The sequence below is a fragment of the Dermacentor silvarum genome, chromosome 3, assembly GCF_013339745.2.
Source record: "Dermacentor silvarum isolate Dsil-2018 chromosome 3, BIME_Dsil_1.4, whole genome shotgun sequence".
Taxonomy (NCBI): domain Eukaryota; kingdom Metazoa; phylum Arthropoda; class Arachnida; order Ixodida; family Ixodidae; genus Dermacentor; species Dermacentor silvarum.
Genome location: NC_051156.1, coordinates 44118520 through 44142120, shown reverse-complemented (window position 1 = coordinate 44142120; position 23601 = coordinate 44118520). Strand labels below are relative to the sequence as shown.

Here is a 23601-nt window from a genome sequence, read left to right as displayed (position 1 = left end):
TATGCCAGCCGTTGCATGAGCTAATCTGAATGCAATTATACGGTTACGGAACAAGAATGCCTGGCAGCTGTTTTCGCTGTACAGAAGTTTCGGCGTTATCTTTACGGTACACCATTCAAGATTATCACCGACCACCATTCAAAAGTGGTTAAAGTGGTCCAATTGACTGGTCGGTTTGCGTAATCCCTCTGGTCGCCTCGCACGTTGGGCGCTGTGCCTCCAGGAATACGACTTTGTGGTGTCGTACAAGAGTGGCCGTCGTCACGCTGACGCAGACTGCCTCTTTCGGATTCATTTTGCAACTACCGACTGCGATCCTGAGAATTTTGACGACTGCCTCGCTGCGGTTACTTATACGTTCCCTGATGCGGCAGACTTTCAGCGAGAACAACGGTATGATCTTACCCTCGATCCGCTTTTTGTTGCCGCCCGTACTTCTCAAGGCAGTGGTCGCTTTACTGTCCGTGATGAGTTGCTCTACAAAACTAATTACTCAGGGCATGGAGCGCATTTTCTGCTTGTTGTCCCCGAGAGTCTCCGCTCCGACGTTCTACGCTCCATGCATGACGATGCGACATCCGGACATTTCGGCTTCGTACGAACGCTGCACTGCACTCAGGAGCGCTTTTACTGGCCCAAGATGTACGACACAACCAAGCGCTATGTGGCTAGTTGTGAAACGTGCCAACGTCACAAGCGACCGACCACCGCAGCCCCGGGTCCCCTTCGACCATTGACACCGCCTAGTAGCCGTTCGAGCAAGTAGACATTCACCTTTTGGGTCCATTCCCTTTATCGAACAACAAGAGCCGTTGGATAATTGTATTAGTAGACCATCTTACACGGTATACAGGAACTGCAGCTATACCCTCTTCCACCGCTGCTTGCGTGGCGGTCTTCCTGCTGCGTTCCGTGGTCCTTCTTCATGGCCCACCACGTGTCATCATCAGCGACCACGGTCGCCAGTTCACGCTTGATGCCATTGAAGAGTTACTTCGTTTGTGCACTTCACAGTTCCGTCATTCGACGCCGTATCATCTACAGACCAATGGCCTCGTTGAAAGGACAAACAGAACGCTGACCAACATGCTTGCCATGTACGTCTCCTGCAATCACAAGAACTAGGACGACGTGCTGCCCTTCATCACTTACGCATATAACACGGCAAAACACGAAACCACGAACTATAGCCCATTTTATCTCCTGTATGCAAGGTTACCGGGAAGCCCTCTGGACACTTTCTTACCCTTCGTTCTGCACAATGACGATTCTGTATCGAAGACTTTGTGTCTCGCCGAAGAAGCCCGTCGAATAATTCGTCTTCGTACTTTGGCCTCGCAAAGTCGTTCGAAAGAGCGATACGACGACCGTCACGTACAAGTATCGTTCGAAAAAGGTGACTTGGTCCTTCTTTGGACACCGCAACGCAAGCGTGGATTGTGCCAGAAGCTCTTGTCACAATATTCAGGCCCATTTGCTATTGTGGACTGCCTGAGCGAACTGACTTACGTAATAGCTCACCTCCTGCGCAATGGTCGGCGATCAAGCAGAACTCAGCTGACTCACATTGCTCGCCTGAAGCCTTTCTACCCTGCTTGTCCATCCTGACTCGTTCCACGGGCTTCGTCTGCTTGCGGGGAAATGTAACGGATACGAAAGGCAGGCACAAAAAGAGAGAAGACGAAGAGAACGAAGAGCTCGAGAGGCCGGACTGCGCTACGATCACGCTCCGATCATCGCCCATCTCCTGTAAAATAAGACCATTTCTTCACAACTCTTCGTAAGAATATATATATATATATATATATATATATATATTTGTGTGCATGCGCATGTGTGTGCGTGCGTGCGTGCGCACGCGTGTTAAAGTGGTCCAATATTATGTTGCTAAGACCAATGGTGTACATTCGCACACTTCCCAAGGTACTCGGAAATTCTTCACTGCTGCTCAGGTTTTTATTCCCCACTATGATTACCAGTGAAGGTGTCAATATAGAATTGCAAAAGCTTGTCATGAAGTGTGTGTTGTGATAATTGTTACCAATACTTACAAAACACAATTCCGCACTACCATTACTGCATTTTCGCGAAACACCCGCTGCATTAACAATCCCTGTGCATCACCTGCGACAATCAACTCGCGAGAAATCTGTATGTGTCGCTTAACATTCGTGCTAATGTGGTTAAGGCTCTCCTGCAGCTATGGCATGTAAGCGATGTTGATTACTGCAGGGCTCGCTATCCAGTGGGGCGCCATCGCTGATGTCGGTGTGTTCCACGAGATAATGGGTGACGACGCCACTATCGCCGGCACAACGCCCCAGCGAATCAGCTCGTGCATCACGTTGATGGACCAGTTTTTGAACCAGAATCATCCTGTCGTTTCGAGTTGCGTCAAGGCTGATCTATCCACGGAGGGCGACAGCAACAAGTGCGACCTCGTCACGGTGATCGCACGAATTCTCGGTAAGACGGATTCATTTGATCAGTTTGTCACTGTGAAAGCATTGAGCTCCATATAAAATTGTGTTCAATTTTGGTAAAAGTATATTTGGCTACGCTTTGTGAAGCAGTACCACTGCTCTTTAGCTTCTGCCAAACATGTGCACAGTGATCTCAGCTCTGCGTTGCCCTGCTCCAGATGCATGCCCGGAAGTGTACAAATGCGAGGAGCCTGTGCAGTCATTTGCATTGCGATTTATTTACGCATTGTTTCATCACTCTAACCTCAATTTTACGCTCTGCGACATGACCGTGCGCGCGTGTCATCGGTGTTGTATTTGTGTGTGTGTGCCGCTTATATATGATGCATCACACACTTACAAAAACGAATCCTTTGGGCGCGAGTCGCTGCAAAGCACACACAACGCCATGCAGTACGGACGTGTTTCGTGTGCAGCATGGTCGTGGAAACATGGCACATTACCGATGGGAGTGTTTAATACTGACCAATCTAGAACACAGCAGGGAGCTTGCGACAAAATGCCGCCAATCCGCATGTTATCTGAGGGGCATACCCTCTCGACGTCGCTAATCGAAGGTTGAAAATTGGGCGGCCTTTCGAAGTATAATTTTTTATGCTGTCCATTCTGTAACGCTGGTGCATTGCGCTGAAATTTGATAGATAGCCAAATGTCCAATGAGAAAATTTTGTGCACATTCTTAAAAAGGCGACAGTAACCTATAAGTTAAATGACAGTACGTGTTCATCTGCTACATATCACTTCAGTGAAGATTGCCAAATAAACTCTTATATAGAGCTGAATAAAATTGTTAAAATGCGTCCCTTTGTAAAGCGTTACTTTAGTTAGGCTTACCTGTACCATGTATAGATCACAAAACCTAAAATCTGCCCCTTTTCATAACTTCACCATGCTAAGGGTGAAATACGAATGCACAAGTGCTACCGGATAACACCAAAAACAGCACACTACCTCGCGACTTGATAGTAGAATTTTGGCTTCTGTTTTCGGATGTTTGAATACAGCGGCACAAAAGCAGATGTAAATAAACAAATTAAAATCAAGTTTCAACAATTGGGAACCTTATTAATGTTTATTGCGTGTGACACGGATGAGCTCTTAATGGCGCAATCATTAAGGTTCAGATTTTCGTTTTCTTTTTGTTCACTTCCGAACGAAGCGAAAAGTCGTCGCCTTTAATTATTTTAACTTATTGTAAAGGTGCAGATTTATTGATCATGGTTACGACGTAATTGCTGTAGTAGGGGTTACCCAGAGACGTTTAATAATGTACGAATTAGTACAAATACTATAGACCAATAATGTTTACGTACCACGGGATCCCAGGAAACGCTAAATGTCCGAGCAGCCTTTAAAAGTAGCCTATAAAACCGTACATCACAATGCTGTTAGAATGTACCAGTAGAGGCTGGAAATGGGAATACCAGGGTGCGATTTGAGGCTGCTTAGATATTCAGCTTTTTGTCAGATCCTTTGGTGCGTAAACGTTTTGGTCAATAGTACATAATATTTTGGTATTGTCCAATATTTCGAATTATCACAAAAACTTCTGCAATAAAAGTGTAGAATAATATTTCTTGCAACCTCCAAACAATGCACCGTGTTCACATAAGAAATTAGTTATATCTGTGCATCAAGCAGACATGTACATGAGAAGGCAAATCGTAACACGCAGCTTCATTTAAAAATAATGTTCTAGCATGCTCAGGCAGAGGAAGTTAGCATCCGTTATATTAAACAGCAAAAAGCGAAGTCGTGATAAAGTGAAAAATCTGTCTTGAACACAAGTCGAGGAACTGTAATACATGGTAGCATAAATAACTTCAAAAGTTTCGTGTCATTGGTGTGAGAGTGTCCCAATAATTTAAACATTCCTTACATAAGTATGTACAGGCATGTTTAATTATCTAACGGCTTGGCCTCTTTCCTTTTTTTATGAGCAAGCTCTGTCGACACCGTGCGCTCAACAAAATATTAATGCTCCATCCCATTCTGCAACAAAATATTGTGTTGAGATACCACAGGTGGTGGCGTGCATGCCAGTTACTCCTTATAGGAGTTTTTCGAACAAGGTAGGCACAATCTATCGGAGGTCGCTTAAAATATATCTTCCTTACAATACGAAGTGAACTTGAACTTGAGTTGCAAAAAAAACGCTATAGCAAAAAGCAACTTCACTTAGACGAGACGAACGGTCACAAGACAACTGGACACCATGTTGGTTGCATATAAACCATCTAATTTATATGTCTTCTTTGTCGTTTGATTTTTAATGCTGTCGGTTCTTGTTGCAACGCACCAATTCGTTTCAATATGCACGACACATGCGAATTCTTGTAGTCGCCAGCGCTTGAGCGATTGATGAGTGTGATGAGTGTGATGATGATAGAGTCCGCGAATCGTTTGTCCTATATAAACATGTGCCTAGCACTCATGCGTCAACACTCGCACGTGTGCCTCGTCGCTGCGGTGCCCGTGACGGTCGGGCACCGCAGCGTCGGGCTCGGTCGGAGGACAGGTAGCTCAGGCGCCCCGGTGGCCAGCAGGAAGCACTGCACCAGGCCGCTATCAGAGCAGGCCGCTGGTACACAGGAGAGCAGAGCCACGAGCGGGATCCACGACCAGGTCCGCACGGTAGCAGGACGCCCGGTCGCCAGTCCTCGGGCTCGCTCAGCAGGCTGCTAGCTGGTAGCTCAGGCGTCCCGGTCCAAGCAGGAAGCACTGCACCAGGCCGCTATCACAGCAGGCCGCTGGTGCGCAGGAAAGCCCAGCCACGAGCTGGATCTCTGCGCGGGTCCGCACGATAGCTGGACACCCGGTCGCCGGTACCCGAGCCTGGAGCCGCCGTTTTTCGACCTTGCGTTCGAAGCTGCCGCTCGCTCTCATGCTCTGCGTGCTCTCGTGTCGCTTCTTCGTTCGTGGCACGTGTCGTCATCTTCCATTACCATCATCACCAATCCTCCTCTTGTAGCCACAACACAATCATCATTCGAAGCAGGTCTTCTCGCCACCGCACGCCACTATCCACATCATCACAGTGAGCCAATATTGTACTAGTTCCTATGCACAAAATTGTACCAGCATGCAGGGTAGCTTTATCAAGTACGCGTATAACCACACACAATATATATGTTTCACTGCATAGTGACTGTGAGCAGCGATTGAGCAGGGAAATGTGGTCAAAATTTATAGCTGAAGTTGAACACAACGATTTGTTTGTTAAATATCATGCATAAGTTAAATATGATCTTTTGGTATTGACAATTTACAAAGTGAGTGTACCTTGACAAGGTAAAATCTGTTAAATTTATTGAAAACGGCGAAAGTAAAAAAAAACGATTTGCTAGTATTGCCACAGAATGGTAATTTTTCTTAAAGCTGTAGTATGGTTCAGACAAATAGTTCATTCCAAGGAAGAAGCACGTACATAATCGCTGTTAGGCGATCTGTTGCAAAACCGTACTAATATTTATTAGAGAAATGTTTCCTTTTAATTTCCCCTTGAAGGATGCTCTGTTGCTGTGCCTTCTGCACTGTTGCTATAAAGCAAACATCACAGTCTTCGATTAGGCTGCTTGCGCTGCTCTGGAGTTTAGGGTCCCTGCAACGCGTATTTTTGCAGATTATGTACATATGCCATACAGTTAGCAAAGTAAATTGTTCAGCATACAAATTATAAATACAACCATTACCATGCAGATGTGTAGAATGAGCGACGTACAATTCAATAGTGCATTATTATACTCGTCTTCTAATTATGTGTAGAATGCATTTGCTGGTACAAAATACATAACTATATGTTCACATTTTCTTGCCCTGGTTGCACCACTTATGTTGACACTTGCAGTTTAATTTCTCCCAAATACACATCTGAGATCGCAAATCTGCATAAAACACACCGTTCATGCCATAGCAGCTAGATGTCACCTTTCCCACATCACATACAGGTGCGCCAAAGAGCCTGCCATGCACTAGGTGTAAAGCTCATATTGCGGCTGTCAGTTACTGCAGAAGGCGTACTAGAGCGTATTGAATAGAATTACCGCTAATCAGCAAAGAGAGGCAGTAGCTCTGTATTCTGCCGTGTTATTTTATTTTTGCTTCTACTGATAAAAGAGTGACTAATCTACATTATGACACAAGATGTGCAAAAAGAAAAAGTTGCGGAAACCATTCACGATGACTCTGGCTGATAATGCGTTTAGCAATAAATCAATATTGCGACACGACGTATTGCCACCATCGAACCGAGTTATAGCCTCCTAAATACACCAGGACACATTGTATTGTCACCACAGGCACATCTGTGCACTGCCTCCCACGTCTACTTGCTCGTGACAAGCTTCGTGGTGCTCGCAACCAGTTCGAGTATATGTTGCAGATAAAATATTTTATCCATCATCAAGCTCGCGGTCGTCGTAGATGCACATGGGGCCTAAGAGAAACAACAATTGGCGCTTCTGTGGTGACTACTACACGCTGAATGCGGTCAGTGTTCCTTACCGCTACGATATGCCGGACATTCAGGAGTGCACTGTCTTTTTAGTTCGGACCAGCAGTATATTCGAAGGTACACCTCGTGATGGCTTATCGCCGGATTCCTGTTGAACCATCTGATGTGACCGAAAGTGTTATCACTACCCGGTTCGGTCTCCGAGTTTTTTTTTTTTTTGCGTATGCCTTTTGGATTGCGTACACCATGCGGCCTAAACATTCCAGCGTTTTACAGATGAAGTCACCTAGGGTTTATCGTTTTGGCTGCCTACATTCACGATATCCTCATAGCTAGAAATTATGCTGGGACGCGCAAAGCACATCTCCGCCAAATGTTTGCTTGTCTGCGTGATTGTGATCTCGTCATAAATGCTAGGTTGCCTTGGACATCGCATCCGCAAGCACGGCATCATTCCGCTGCCTGACAAGATACAAGGCCGTTATCGACATCCACCTCCGACGTCCATACGTAGCATGCGTTCTTTTCTCGGCCCCCTCATTTTTTACCGTCGCTTCATTTATACATGTTCCACACTATCACAGCCTCTTGAAGCGCCTATTTCCACTGCGAAAGGCAAGCCAGCCCTTCACAGAGTGCTCCTACTAGTTTTATGGTTGACGCATCCCTAGTAGCGGTGCGATCCGCTCTTCACCAGTGACCAAATGCTACATGGGTCTCCGTCTCCTTGTTTTCCCGCAAGTTGCGCGACATTGAACGCCGATATAGGAGTTTCGGGCGGGAGCTGATCGTCACCCACATCGCAAGTGAAGCCCTTCGGGTACTTCTTCGAAGGTCGACAATTTGTCATCCTTACCGACCACAAGCCTCTCGCTTCCACCATACGTTTCTTCACTGCCAACCACTTTCCTCGAGAGCCCCGTCATGTTACTTTCTTCGCCGAATTCACCACTGAAATACGCTGTCAAACGCGGCCGCAAAAGTGCAGCTGACCTTCTGAGTTGCATCGGCATCAACGCCACGACAGCTCTCACTGACCTCTCCTTCTGCTTGCTCGCGCAGGATCATGTATCTCTCCCCGAGCTTCCATGCCTCCGGTCTTCTACATTACTCCACTTGGAGCACATCCCCTTCTCCGACGATGGCGTCGATCTGGTGCGATGTTTCAGCTAGCCATACTCGCAACTATGTCCCTTTTCGTCATGCTGTTTTTGATTCGATGCACTTGCTCATCTAGCCAGGCGTACGTTACGGCAAGACATTACCACCCAGCGTTACGTCTGGCCTCGTGTACGCACCGACGTGCGTTACTGTGTTCGTGCTTATACAGCCTGCCAGGTTGCCAGTCTAACACCAAACATCCATACGAACAACTTTCGTTCCCCGATTCACTCTTCGGCACCATTGATATGGGCGATCCTGGGACCTTCGCCGCAATCCAGGTAATTGCTTACGTGTATTGATCGGTATACCGTTCTCCCAAGCCGCCTGTTCCTGATTCTGCTTCTTCCGTCCAGTGTCTGCGGATATTGATACAAAAATTGTATTCTTTGCCAACTACTGCTCACACGAGTCCACGTGATGTTTTCCTGCCCTTAAGCCTGGAAACGAAGTTTCATGTTTTCGTCCATATTGACGCGCCTCGTCGTGCTCTTCAACCTCATTTTGACGACCCGTTCCCAGTCGTCAAGCGTTCGTTACACCACTTTACGTACTGCGCAATTGGCATGAGGACACAGTGGCTCTCTAGAGGATCAAACCTGCCCTCCTCATTAGCGTGCCCATGTGAACGAATTTTCAAATGAACACGGCGACTTGTCGGTAGGGGGAGTCCACCTAAAGCGCTTCTTTCTTCTTGTGGTATGGTCCTGGTTAACCACGTCACCTGGGGCTAAGATAGGCTAGAAAGAAGAAGAAAAATAAACGGTGTGAGCATCTGCAGTTGAATGTCTCGCAACCGCTGAAATAAAGTCGCGCAGTTTTAAACTGTTGTAGCCCACACAGGGCTCGAAACCATCCATCGAACCCACTTGTGTCGCTGAGTATGACGCAATGTGTATATACGTGCCGCTCTTCAACAAGCCTCTTTGACGCCGACATGGGTCACTGTAGATGCGGAACTGGGCAAGTATCGCTGTTTCAAAACTCTTTGACGCCGACTTGGTGCATTGAGTATGTGCCCCTCGGTCTGTGCTTGTTTTCAATGCACTGCTTTGATGCGAACATGGGTGACTGGGTATGGGACAGTAGGTGGTTGCGGCTTTTCAATAAACGTCCTTGACGTCGGCTACAGTATCTAGGTATGTGCTACTAGGAATGTACCGCTCTACAATGACGAAAAAGAATCCCTAAATTTATCCGATGCCGAGCAGAATCGAACCCACGTCACGTGATCTACACAAGGGTAGCAAACCCACGCATTAGCAAGCTGCGCCACAAATTCACTGGGAATGGGCCGCTTTTCTATCAACACCTTTAGCGCCAACGCTTTAGCAAGCTGCATCATGGATACACTATGTATGTGTTTCCAGCTCTTCAATGAACCTCTCCCCAACTTGGATTACTGAGTATGTGTCACAGTGTGCGCGACAGGCGAAAGAACAATTCTCAGCTTTCACAGGCACCGGCGCACCACGCTTCACATCTCAGAGGCCACGCGCTGACTTATCGCCAGTGCAACTAGATGGCGCAGCGTGTTCAGAAAGAAGCGCGAGAGAAGCGCCCTTTTCCCGCATGAGGCGTTTCTCAGAGTTGGTTCGCACAGGCGCCCTATGCATTTCGGAGGCCGGATGGCGCGGAGCGCTCTTCGGGGGAAGCGCGGAAGAGGAGTTCCGCAGCTGTACATGCCTCGTACATAACTCGTTTTGACGGCGGCAGTACGTTGTGTCGCATTATTGATTCAAGGGTAACGCATTACCGTGACTAGTCATCGTAAGATGGGTGGGTGCTGTTGCGATTTTTTACAATAAGGCCGCTGAAGATTGAGCAGTTATGACATTCTAAACTAAGTACTCTTTGGGTCGGAGGTATTGCACGAAGCTGGCATTATTAGTCGGGTACACCTGCCCCCCCTCCCTCCCCCAATCCTCTTTCTCATGTGAAACTGCCCATTCAAAAGAGAACAAGCCGAAGCCTCGGAGCGCGATTAAGCGACCCTGAAGATACGGGTTAAAACATCCTATACAATAAGGAAACTAAGAAAATGTTAGCATTGTCCATTTTGGAGAATTTACGTTTGTAGTAACGGTGGTGACAGCTATTTATTGGGCCAGACCTTCACACAAGTGGGCTACTATTTTATTACAAAACTTCACTGACCGACTTCACCGATCCTGTTGCGACACCTGGGATTGTGATCGCAGTAGTCGTCCATTGTGTGCGCCTTCGTCAAGTTTTTTGAATACACGAAAATATGCAACCTGCAGTCGAATTGTTCATATGGCAACAGCCGAGCAGAGTGTCCTCCGCATGTCTGTGTGTCACAAGTATCATACATATCCGCGCAAGTGAAATATATGCTCAATGTTGCCTGCCTATTTGCCAAATGAACCGCGCGACAAGTGACGCGCTCAGGTAATCATTGTGTATCATTTTGCTCATCCTCCTTACCATACTGAATTCCTCTTTGCCTTCTTCCGTACTTATGCGATAAAATATAAAGGTTTTTACACCGCAGTGGTTAACCACCTAAGCTTCACATGATAGGAAAACAATATATTCTGCCTATAACCTCTTAAGAGCCCCTCAAAGTGTTTAAGCTCCTAAATTGAAACTGAGCACCTAAGCTAAACTAAAATAACGAGTCATATCATTTTTGAATAAAAGTTATCAAGAAATACCTATTTTTATGTTCACTACAAGACGATGACACCTCGCACGAATCTTCGATTAATTATAAGTTATTGGGCGCTAAACGTAGTAGTAGGGGCTACAAGATGAAGAGTGCACAATTGTTTTTCTGCTGGCTTTGCAGGCGTCAAGGATCCCGCAAGCCTGAACCACGCCATTTGCTTCAGCGAACTTGGCCTGGACTCTCTTATGGCTGTTGAAGTGAGGCAGGCAATCGAGCGATACATCGGCCTTACACTATCCATGCACGAGATCCGGCAACTGACCATCAATACGCTGCAGAAATTGAGCGAGAGCACCAGAGCCAGCTAGACAGCCGATGAATAACACTACAAAGTTAGTATGAAGTGGACCCTAAACATATCGCATGCAACAGTATCATTCCAGATAATTCGACATTGATTCATATTGGTCTTTCCATGAAAACTTTCATCATGGCAACACGAACACTTCCGGCCTCTCCTTTCATATGTTAATGTTCCTACACCACGTACATACACAGCGAAATACTCCTACTTCTCTTCGACAATGCGTTTTGGCATTGGCTATAACCACTGTAATTGTTATGTTATCACATGGAGGCCATTACAAGTGGCGGGTGTCAAACGCAAGACCGTAAGTCTACGTTCACCAAAAAAGAGACGTTTTGTGAATGCGGGCCCACTTCTGGCTTTTAGCCTTTGATGCAGGCGCGTAATTGAATGTTTCGAAAAATGGCAATGTGGAGACATTACACCGTACATCTGGATCTTACGACCACGTTGCTCTGAAGGCTCCATCGAGAGAAAGTATATATTGCATTTTACGAGCACAGCGTTCATTCAAAACTGCTTCACTACTTTGGCGGTAATAGGTTGTTTAGAAGAAGTGAAATGTAAGGTCAAAATTTCGCTTTTGAATTTATTTCCGAAACCCATGCGCGCAACATCATTGTGAGGCCTCCTATTTCTGTCTTTGGTGATATGGCTTTCTTGGGCTTTTAAATGCTCTCGAAACTTGCTATTTTAAATCTGTGGCTTTTTAAAAATACAATGAAGTGCATTTGTATTGACTAAAATTAACAAGTCACGTGCAGACGCTGTCAAAATCTATGATCTGACGGCGCGCGAATGCTGGAACTTAAAGGCGGCCTTTTCTGGATTATCAAAAATAGTTTCACGATAATAGAAATTTTTTAGTGCTGTGCTTGCGCTATTTATAAATACAGCCCAGCCTATTTTTCTCCTTTGACTTAAAAATCCATTACAATTAGAGTAAAAAAATTAATCACACGATACAACTGCATTTTAAGTTTGTCGAATATACAAGCACGCGGCCGTAAGCAGGAAGTTCTTCTTCTTCTTTCTGGGGTTTTACGTGCCAAAACCAGTTCTGATTATGAGGCACGCCGTAGTGGAGGGCTCCGGATTAATTTTGACCACCTGGGGTTCTTTAACGTGCACTACAACGCAAGCACACGGGCGTTTTTGCATTTCGCCTCCATCGAAATGCGGCCGCCGCGGCCGGGATGAAGCAGGAAGTTTTAAGGCTGAAGGCAGTTTCAAGGACTTATTGCGGAACGTTCATTGGGCAAGAAAGGGGCTCAAACCATGTAAACTACCCAGAAATGGACAGCTGGGCAGTTTATAGATAGACATGCTCTAAAACGAAAATAGCAAGTGACATGATCACGTTTAAAATGTACGTTATCACTTGCTGACTTCTTAATATTTTATTTGAATTTTGACTAGGCGCGTCAAAATAAATAATCATTTGAATGCCAGTTTACCAGTCCATGCTAAAGTCGTTTTGTACACCGGAGTTCAATACTAGAAATTGTCGAAGATTGGTTTCTGTTCAACTACAAGGAGTAAGAAATTGATTGAGTGCCCATTGGGAAAGTGCGATGCAAAAGAGGCTGTTTCCGATTGGTTCTGGTGCGCCATAACTGTGTGTGTTGCGGACAAGCACCAAAATTTGGAAACTTCATTCGAGTAATTTTACCAAATAGTAAATGTACGCGCGGATTAATAGATTTATTTTAGTGTCCCCCACGCCAAGCTTCAAGGAAACGCACAGCGGCATTAACTTCTGCTCAACAGTTTCCCAGCCATTCACTGCGAATGCACCGCTTTTCGACTGCTTACGAGTTTCTTTCTTTGTTTATAGCAGCTTATTATTTAAATTATTTACAATTAAGATTTATTTAGACAGTTCTTTTGCCTAGCGTCAATGTGCCCCTATACCTTTAACAGAATGCGCCGTGCTGGAGAATTACAAGCATCTTTGTCATTGAAATCAACACTGTATAACAGCTTAATGCATTTCTGGTGATGCACTGTGGCCTTTTTATTATTTTTACCATCATTATGCAGCAGATTGTTTTCAAAAATATACTTCTCATTTACAGACTCCGCAGTGCGACGGACGCCCATTCGGGAGCGGAATTCTGAGCACACATCAAGTATGCGTTATTGTCGGCACCAATGCATCGTTGACTTGCACTATTTCATCTGGTTAAATAAAGTTAAATAAAGCGTTTAGTGCGTAACGTTTTGTGTCAACGAAAACAAACACCGACGCTTCGCCCTAAAGTTGAAGCATCGATTGCGATAGCAAATCATTAGAGAGCTGTACGACATAAGGTTAGTATTGTTATCGGCTGTATAAATTTCCGTAATCAATTCATTTACTAGCCCAATTAGCAAGCATGGTGCAAAGCGTGCACAGACACACATGCAGAGATGTTTCTCATTGTTGCTCAATGGTCGCAGACATTCCTTGCCTTACTGCTGGTATGATGAGGAGCGGCCACAGCAGCAAGATAAATGCTTCGAGCTGCTTTATTTCGACACTTTTGATTACGCGACCTAGATCAATAGACGCGCGGGAGGAATGCGCACACTAAGCCGCAAACCAACTTTGTCCCCGCCGCAAATCAGCTCCATGATAGAGCGCGCGTAGCCGTGCACACACAGAGGGAGTGATTGTGAAGAGGAAGAGGAGCTTTTTTCTGCAGCTCTTCATGTAGCACGGGTCAGCGCCTCAACGCACAGCCGAGCCACGCCCAGCACGGCAGGGCTAGAGCGCTCACCTGCCTCCTTTCCTCCCGCGCAGCGCGCGCTCACCCATCCCCCCTTTCGCTTACAGAAGCGGGCCAGCGGGCGACACCATCAAGCCATCAAGCCACCATCCTGTTCGGTTTTCCCTCGCCCGCTTGCCCTCGCGTCTGCAGTAAACGGCGCTGCGATGCGCAATATGTTCTTATCGCACTTGAACTTTTATTGCGATAGCAGTAATATCGATACTTCCAGCCGCATGACCACCGTCGCCGTCGTCGTGGCTGTGATGTTTCTGATAAAGTCCAAGCGCAATACCATAGTGCGCGTGTGCCGTTTGCTCTGAGTGCAAGTGAAAGGGTGTGAAGGCAAGCCGAGGAGAGTGGCTCGATCTCGCGCGCGCAAGGCAGAAACACTGGTAAATAATTTACACCCCTAAGTGTTTTTAAGTGTCTATAACTAATCCCCTGAGCCCGTGAAAATGCTGGTTGTTATAGGGAATTACACCTTTATGACGGGCCTTCTGAAATGCAATTAAACCCCATTCCTCGACGATGTTTTGATCAATATACTACCCTTTCACCAATGGAGTGTAAGGGTGTGATCAGGAATATATTACGCCTTCACCTATAGGTGTGATGAGCAATTTAGTAGACGGCTCTTGTCGTTCTCCAAAAGAGATGGATACCTCCAATCATCACCATCATCAGTGAAGGCGTACCAATACCGCAACCGAGCACCATTAAGTTTATATGTTTCAACTTAGAGAAAGATGGATGTCCGGCCACCACAGTACAGTACCTGCTTAAACAAGGCGAGCACATCCGGCATATGATGCGCCGAGTATCAAAGAGGAACCATGGCCTCAAGGAGGCTGATATGCTTTACCTACGCGATGCCATCCTAATGTCTAGGTTGAGGTATCACCTTTCCTATACCAACCTACGCAGTCAAGACATCACCCATCTCGAAGCAGTCATCCTTAAAGCGACCAAGCTGGAGCTGGGACTCCCATACTTCTGTGCTCTGCGCTAGCACAGAACTCCTCATGTACATATGAAGCCACAAGACTGTCACCGAACTCATCGACATCCACCGCCGCGGTAAGGAGCTATGCCTACATCAAACAGAACAAGGTCACAGGATCTTGCATAGCATACGACTACAACCATGTGACACGCCGCCTGCAGATGCACTGCCACACACTCCAGAAGCTAGATCGCTACTACATATAGCGCCCCTTCCACGACAAATGAACCCGGATAATAACAAAGTCCCTAGCCAAGAACGGGTAGCATACTACACCGGGCACACCACACGTAAGCCCCGAGGCACATACTGCCGTATAGACGCCAGTGTACAGCAGAAGGGATCGGCCATTTCCGTAGTCGATCACAGCCTCCAAACAGTAGACAGAGCGCTCATACCCTCGACAGCCCCCACCACAGCCGAGCTACAGGCAATCGCAGCAGCTATCCAGAGCCTTCCCTACTTACCCACACGCACACCTATAATATTCACGCACTCCATGTCCGCGTGCAGGAAGCTTCTGCAAAACGACGTGCCCACAAATATCACGGAGCACTTGCAGCAGCATACTTATCGTCGGTAGCGATTGTCTAGATTCAGAGCTTATCAGCTTGCCTGCGAAACAATAAGCCAGGCTCCTGACATTCCCCGGCCAGACTCATACGAATCATTATCAACGCCACCGCACCTGAAACCATATCGAGACGCACGCTGAATATTTCTCAAGCTGCATCCTGATCTGACGCGCCACCATGGCGTGCTCATCCGCCAGGCACAAACCGGCACCCTCCTGACCCCCTCCCATATGCACCTTCTATTGGCCTCCGCACAGAAGGCCCACCGCTGTGCCGCCACTGTGGAGTTTACCCTTATACTACCTACATTTTAAGGCACTGCTTCCCCACACTACACCATATGCCCTCTGCACATTCCTCACCTCTAAACCCACTGAGGATTGGCTGACCACAGCCACTTCGTACCAAGAGCTACAGCACCTTGCGGTCTTCATCGGCGACGCTTTGGAGAATGCTGCAAACGAGGCCCTGGACTTAGGGCCCCGACAAGCAGTAGTAGTGGCTTAATGTGCGAAATGACGCTTATTTCTGCAGCCCAATAGGGAGTGTCGCGCCGCGTCAGGGGAAGGGGATGTGGGAGATAAAGATGACAGGAAGGGAAGATAAGGAGAAGCAGCAGGAGTCTCGTCCATCCATGGAGGAGGCCGGTGATGAAGGCAGTGGCCGGCGGGGTGCGAGCGCTTATCGGTAGGCGGTAATCCCGCTCACCTCCACAAACTCCAAGAGGCCTGCCTGCCTTTGCTACAACAAATTTCATTCGCTCTCTCTCTCTCTCTCTCTCTCTCTCTCTCCGTTTCCACGCATAACGTAGACGGTGCCTGTGTGGATAACCCGAAGGTTTAGCGAAAATGATAGAGAACTTGTAAATGTTTTCAGAGCTCATTACGCCTTTCCAAACGGCGCGAGCAGCGTATACGGAAATAGTGACAACAATAGATAATTTCTTTACTTGCAAATTGTGGGAAGTGTGGAGACTTAAATAGAGTGATCTGCGAGAAACATATGTGATTCCTATTCCTCCATGCATATGGATAGCTCTAAAAACGGCGACCATTTTGACACCCAATCAAAAACTCTCGTCTATAGACAACGTACCGCCTACGTACGATCCTCCCAAAACACGTAGGTTGTTTCTGAAATGTCCTCCCTAGCGACAGAAAACGCATTGCTACCAGTGAAAAATTTGGCCAGAGCGCGCCTGTGCATACTAACGTGGCATGCAGAGCTCTATAATTTCGACATTTCATTCTATAAAGTTTTTCTTTCCCGTCCTCAGTATGCGCCCCCGTCACACCCGTCTAACGAGGGGAGGCGCGCAAATATCGCGCAGGTCTGCATATGCCAGACATCGCGAAAGTACTTGTCAGGCGGGAAATTGGGTACATACGTTAAGAATGCCTCGACACTGGCCCGTGAACAAAGATCGAGCCTTCAAATGCCCTGCGAATTTCTGTAATTTTATTCTATCTACAATGATTGGCTCAATGTCCTATTTATGTCCTGTTCATGTATGCATTTATAGTGTCTCCAACTTGGGAAGGGAAATATTTGAGTAAATTGCGCTACTAGTAGGTATTGTAAATACCGCATGCATTGAAAATGGTACGCTGGTTCTCTATACTTTCTCAAATTATTCTAGCTTTCTTTATGCGCACTCCGTACTGGCCGATGTTCGTGTCTTTGTAGGCATGACTTTCTTACATCATCATCAGCCTATATTTATGTCCACTGCAGGACGAAGGCCTGTACCTCCGATGTCCAATTGCCCCTGCCTTGCGCTAGCTGATAACTACTAGCTTAATAGCTGCTTTTTTCACAGCCAGGTGTGCTATGCAGGATGCGCCTAGTTTGGCGAAACTCGGTATCTTCACGAGCTCTGGCGACGCCCCAAGATGAAAGAACTAATGGTACCAAGACAAAGTTTGTCCTTCGGCACGCTTCCACCTTCATTGGTTTATCTAGATTCACTCTGGGTGGACGTTGCCATATGGACGGTCGACAAACTGGGGCTCACTTGGACCGGTATTTTGTAGCGATGGTTTTCCGATGCTAACGCCTTTTCGCGCTTTTTCGCGCTTGGTCAGTGGTCAGAGCGACGGTCCGCTCACGTTATCAACGGGATCAGCCGGCCGTGAGCGGTGGATGATAAGACTAGTATAGAATAAAGCATAAGGTATCGCTACAAAATACCGGCCTTGGTCATACTGCCGCGAGACAGAAGAAGACCGGCACCGAAGCAGAGGTCAGCGTTAGGCCGGCACCGAAGAAGAGGAACTAGAGGTTGCTCCTCGCCATCTTCGCTGGTTGCTGCTACGCCTGTGCTACTCGCCTATTTTGTAAATATTTGTAAATATACGTTTTTGCGCAACATTTTCTGGTGTAGGTGCTGGGTACGCTGCCTGATCATCCCCATGACCCAAGCACGGAACTCCGAAGTGGTCGCCGCGTTGTTCCCTCGGTGATGGCCACTGCCACTGAAGCACGCACCGCGCCGGAACCTGCCGTGCAGCAGCCGTCCCCGCCGTCTGTCATCGTATCGCTTCCGCAAGATCTGGGCACCTTCTCTGGCACGGATAACGTGGACGCCGAGGATTGGATTGCATGGTATGAGCGTGTCAGCAAACAGAACTGATGGAAAGATACGCTTATGCTGGCGAACTTGATATTTCATCTGAAAGGAACCGCGCGCGTCGGGTACGAGACGCATGAACACGATCTGACCAGCTGAGATGTTTGCAAAGAAAAACTGAATGACTTGTTCGGCAAGCCCTTGGGTCGTCAACTAGCTGCTAAACAATAACTTGGCTCCCGTGCGCAGTCACCTACTGAATCATACATTTCGTGTATTCATGATATTCTAGCGCTTTGCCGTAAAGTTGACGGTAACATGTCCGAAGCGGACAAGATCGGACACATACTCAAAGGAATCGCCGTTGACGCATTCAACCTCTTAGCAATCAGGAACTGCGCCACCGTGGATGCTATTGTGACAGAGTTTCGGTGATTCGAACAAGCTAAATCCTGCCGTATCGCCCAGCAATTCACCAGGCTCCCCAATACTGCCGCATCGTCATCGCGTGAGGAATAACTACCTACCTCACAATCGCCGGTTTCGAACACTTTGACACAGATCGTTCGTCGGGAACTAGAAGCAATGTCACCAGCCCCTCTCGTGCCCGATGTCTCGACTGCCACCCAGTCTATGGTTTCATTGATTCAAGCCGTGGTTCAACAGGCGGTCGCGAATTTGGGACTCTCCTCTGTGTGCGCTGTTCGCGTGCCACCAGTCGCACTAGTCACACCACCAGTTTCACCAGTCGCGCCGTGAAACCAGCCCTTTTACTCGCGATACCGCAATCCCGCTGAGTGGAGGACGGCAGATGATTGCCCAATATGTTTCGCGTGCTCTCGAGCTGGGCATATTGCGCGACACTGCTGGAGCACCCGGAACCCTCGTTCTGAAGGCTACTCCCGTACAACATAGTTGCGCTCTCCACCGACTGACACGCCCGACGTCGACACTCGCACCAACGTGTACAGCAGGTCACCATCACCGCACGATCGCCGATCTCGCTCGCCGCAAGCCCGCCGATTCCATTCGCCGCAAGCCCGCCGTTTACGTTGCCTGCCAACTCTGGACGCTACGCATCGGAAAACTAACGAGTGCGGCACCCGGAGGTGACGCTGCATTCTCGACCCGGCCTCGAAATCGTCGTCTGACTGTTCCTACCCGCTCTAATTTGCTCGAAGTCCAACTCGATGGTGTTAGTGTTACGGCCCTTATCGACACTGGTGCACAGATCTCGGTGATGAGGTCTAGTCTTCGTGAGAAGCTGAAGAAAGTCCTGACACCCGCCGTGCTACGTACAGTGAGAACTGCCGATGGAAGCACACCTACTGTTGTTGGAACGTGTACTGCCCGCGTTACTATATCTGGCTATACGACGAGCGCTCAGTTTCTTGTGCTTGAGCAGTGCCCATACGACGTGATCTTGGGAATTGAATTTTTGTCGACACATTCAGCCCTCCTAGACTGCGGCACCGGTGTCCTGCAACTTGAACTCCCTTCTGCCCCCGGGACTCTTCCTGCTAAACTTACGCAACTGTGTTCTTCAGAGTACGTGCGATTACCGCCCCAATCCACTACTTATGTTCTTTTGACGCCCTCTCCTGCTGCCGCTGACGGGGATTACGTTGCATCCGCTGTTACTTACGTTGTATTAGCACACAATGTGACCCTACCCCACATGGTTGTCGAAATTGTCGACAACGAAGCTTATCTGCCTGTGCTCAACTTTGGCTTATCTGCCCGTGTTCTACCATACGGAATTACGCTTGCAACGTTGGCATCCTTCAACGACTGTCAAATACCCACGCTAACATCTGAGGCGACATTGAGTCCGACGTGCGTCGCAGGATCCACCAGCTTGCCCACTAGTGAATTCAACAAAATGATAGCCGCACTGTAAACAAAAATAATGCGAAATGGGAGTGAACCGCTCGTCCCATATCGCATTCCCGTTTCTTGGTTTTTCTTGGTTTCTCGACGTACCAGTCGAGGTAAAAATTTACTCCCATGCTGACTGAGTTTTTGTGTGTAGAAACGAGAGTAATTTTTTAATCTCTGTGAAGGTTTTTAGGGACGATAGTAGGACTATATTTTTACTTCGATGACGACGTTCTTGCGGCTATTCCTGAGACTTATTTTTCAAGCCCATTCGCGAGTTTCTTGTGTCTGATGTGAGAGTATTTTTTTACCTCTTTCATTAACTTTTCTCAGCTTTTCCGAGAGTAATTTTTCAAGCCTATTCAGGAGTTTGTTGGAGGTGATGGGGGATTACTTTTTTATGTAATTTATCCAGTTTTCTAGGATATTCCTGGGAGTTATTTTTAAGCCTATTCTCGGGTTTTTTGGAACTGATGTGGGGGTATTTTTTTACATCGTTATCACCGTTTCTTAGCTCTACCTGAGAATTTTTTTCAAGCCCATTCTGTAGTTTGTTGGAGCTGATCTCGGAGTATTTTTTTACCTCGTTCATGAAGTTTTCTCGGTTCCTTATGAGAGTAATTTTTCAAGCCTATTCTGGAGTTTCTTGGGGATGATGTGGAAGTTTTCTTTTACATCCACCAGCCACTTTTTGTGGTGTTTCCTGGGTGAATTTTTACTTTGTTTTGAGAGGTTATAGAGCAAAATGCGGAAGTACTTTTACTCCTGTGAGAAGGTATATTCTACAGCGTATTACTCTCACGATCACTTTTAATATAACTCATTCAGAGCAGGGAACTCACTTTGGACAACACATTCAACTAAAAATTCGAAGACAATTGAAAGACTACAAGGATGATTTCAAGGATCCCAAGCATGAGTGATTGTTTATTAGTTCTGACATGTTTCTCATAAAAAAGTCAGGCATCAGTTAATCATCACAAAACTATGGCCTTAAAATTGCTGTGATAAGCATAATAAATATTTGTATAAATACACAGACTGGGGCTTGTAACTGCCCACTAGATCTCTCATGGCAAAACAAAATATATCACAACACGTTCAATGTGCAATCCCGCTAAAGTACAGTGAAAACAAACAACTAACACCGCCCCCCCCCAATATAAAATCTAACTCGTAAATACACAGTCAGTACTAGATGTTTTCAAATTAGACCCACTGAATATCATGCAAATTATTACTTCAAACAGGCAGTTGTCCAGAACATGGGCGTGAAGTGCATTCAATGAGTCATTATGAAGAAAACTATGCAACATAAAAATATTGCACTTAAGGCCAAATGGCGTCTGCTGCTAACGGCCATTACTGTCCCAGACGAAATTAAACAATCATGTGATATATACAGCAAGCCTTCGTACTATCACATTAGTGCCGGCAACTGCCTACATCTCTCACGGCAAAATAAAACTATCACAACACATTGAAGATGTAGTGAAACCAAAGCATAGTGAAAACAAACAAGTGACAGGCACCCCCCCCCCCCAATACAAAATCCAACTCTTAAATACACAGTCAGTAGTAGAGATGTTCACATTACACCCACTCAATACGCAGATCATTGCTTCAAACAGGCAGTTGTCCAGAACACGGTTGTGCAGTGCATTCAATGGATCATTATGAACAATAGTATGCAACATAAAAATATTGCACGTAAGGAGAAATGGCATCTGCTGCTAACGGCCATTACTGCCCCAGATGAAATGAAACAATCATGTGATAAATACAGCAAGCGTTCGTACTATCACATCAATGCCGGCAACTGCCCACCAAATCTTTCAATTCAAAAGAAAAACTATCAGAGCGCATTCAAGATGCAGTGAAACTAAAGTACAGTGAAAACAAACAAATGACACAATATACAAAATCTAACTCTAAAGTATTGCAACAAGCAAATGAGGAAGTTAGCACTAGAGTTGATCATTAGACCCATTGATAGCATACTGACCTTCAAACAGCTAGTTGCCCAAGACATGGGGGCATAGTGCAATGAATGGATAGTTAGGAAGAAAACTGCAACCAAGAGCAACATGTTCTGTCAACTATCAAACTTTCTAAAAAAAGGCGCTCACTCAGATGAGGAAAGTGGTGATTGCTAATACACACATGACTGAAAATATATATGTGAAAACACCCATTAACTGATACCACTCCCCCTGGTGCACAAAGAAAACGTATGCAGTCCTTTTTCCACGGAAGAGGAACATGTTCCACAACTGTACTGCGGTATTCATGAGTATAGGCCACATTTCAATTTTGTTGCCTAAAAATTTTAGTGCTTCTTAGATTGTGTAAAATGTAATTGAGCGTGTTGCCCTTGTCTGTTTCTAGGCATGCAGTTGTGATGGATATGAGAGTGTAATGTGAGAAGTCCATGATAAAGAAAAAAAAGAAATAAAAATGGCTAATTCAACTCCCCCTGAATTACCCATTCTGGGTCATTAAGTTTTGAATATTACACTTGTGGTGATTAACACAGAGCCACGTTGGCCTAACCCTAGTGGTAAAGGACATCCTTCAAATTATCAGTTGGTACAGAACCATTGAGCATGCTGCTGATGCTTTTGCCCCCACTGAGAATACCAGTTGCATACTAACACACGTTTTGTTGCTAAAGGTCCATTACAGTGACACTAAAGAGAAACAGTAAATCATTTTAGACTGATAAAACAACCTATCAGAACTTTATATTCATGAACATGGTGGCAATAACCTGATTAATACAGGACAAAATGAAGATTTAACTTTCATTTTCAAATTTTATGCAGCACCAGCACATCAGTGTGGAGTCATATACTTCAACTAAGTTTATTCTTTGACTCCTTTAGAACAGAATTCATAAATATTGGCCAATAGAACATTAACTAGATCCGAACAGACACCTTCAAATGCCAGATCCCAGCGAGCTGGTGCAGGAATTATAAGGTGGCGGTGGCGACACCAGTTTTCGGTTTTGCATGTTGTCTGGCTTATCAAGCCAATTCTCACAGTAAGAGTTATTTTTTCGGTGTTGTAGAAGAATTATTTAATAAAGCTCGAATAAATTTTCTCTTTCGTGTCCCTCTAAAGCACGCACTGTGCTACCATGGCTTGGGCAACCTGCCGGCCACAGAAGCCACGGCTGCTTTTGTTAGGCAAAATAATTTTTACAGAAACTTTTCCGAGAAAATATACCTGACATTTTTTTTGCCTAGCAAAAGTTATTGTAAAAATTGACTAACTCCAATGCTTTCACCCGTGGCTTTGTGTAGCTCAAATCCAGAAAGCAGTGCTCAATAAATCTCAGATTCCTGTGGGCCTTTTTTGGGTAGACAACATGGACGACCCAGAACGAAGCGAAAAGGCAGGCCAGGCCTGCCAGCAGTGACGATGTCAAAAACAATCGCTGCGCGTCGATGTGTAGCGAGAGGGAGCCATCAGATGCCCTCGGGAGGCACCGAGTTAGTAGGACCGCAGCTGCCTGTGGAACAAAACAGAAATAAAAACAAAATGTATTACATGAACCTAAGGTGACTCCACAACAAGCCCCTAATTTTGATGGTCACGAAAAAGCAAATGCCTTGGTTTTCTATTCATTGATAGAGTGTGTGTTATAGACTTTCCTAAAAGGGGGTATATTAAGATGTGGAAATAACTTTATGTTACTGGAAGTCACAGCCTATGTGCGCAA

General features: G+C 46.2%; 1 protein-coding gene across 1 annotated transcript in view; it reads left to right on the top strand.

The window, feature by feature from the left end:
• The window catches only part of LOC119444321 (fatty acid synthase-like), a 208118-nt gene extending 196774 nt beyond the window's left edge, over positions 1 to 11344 (top strand). Inside the window, 2 exon segments of the mRNA XM_049664541.1 lie at positions 2233 to 2466; positions 10910 to 11344. Of these exon segments, the coding sequence (XP_049520498.1) occupies positions 2233 to 2466; positions 10910 to 11097 (422 nt within the window). The 3' untranslated portion in view covers positions 11098 to 11344.
• Positions 11345 to 23601: the final 12257 nt, after the last annotated feature.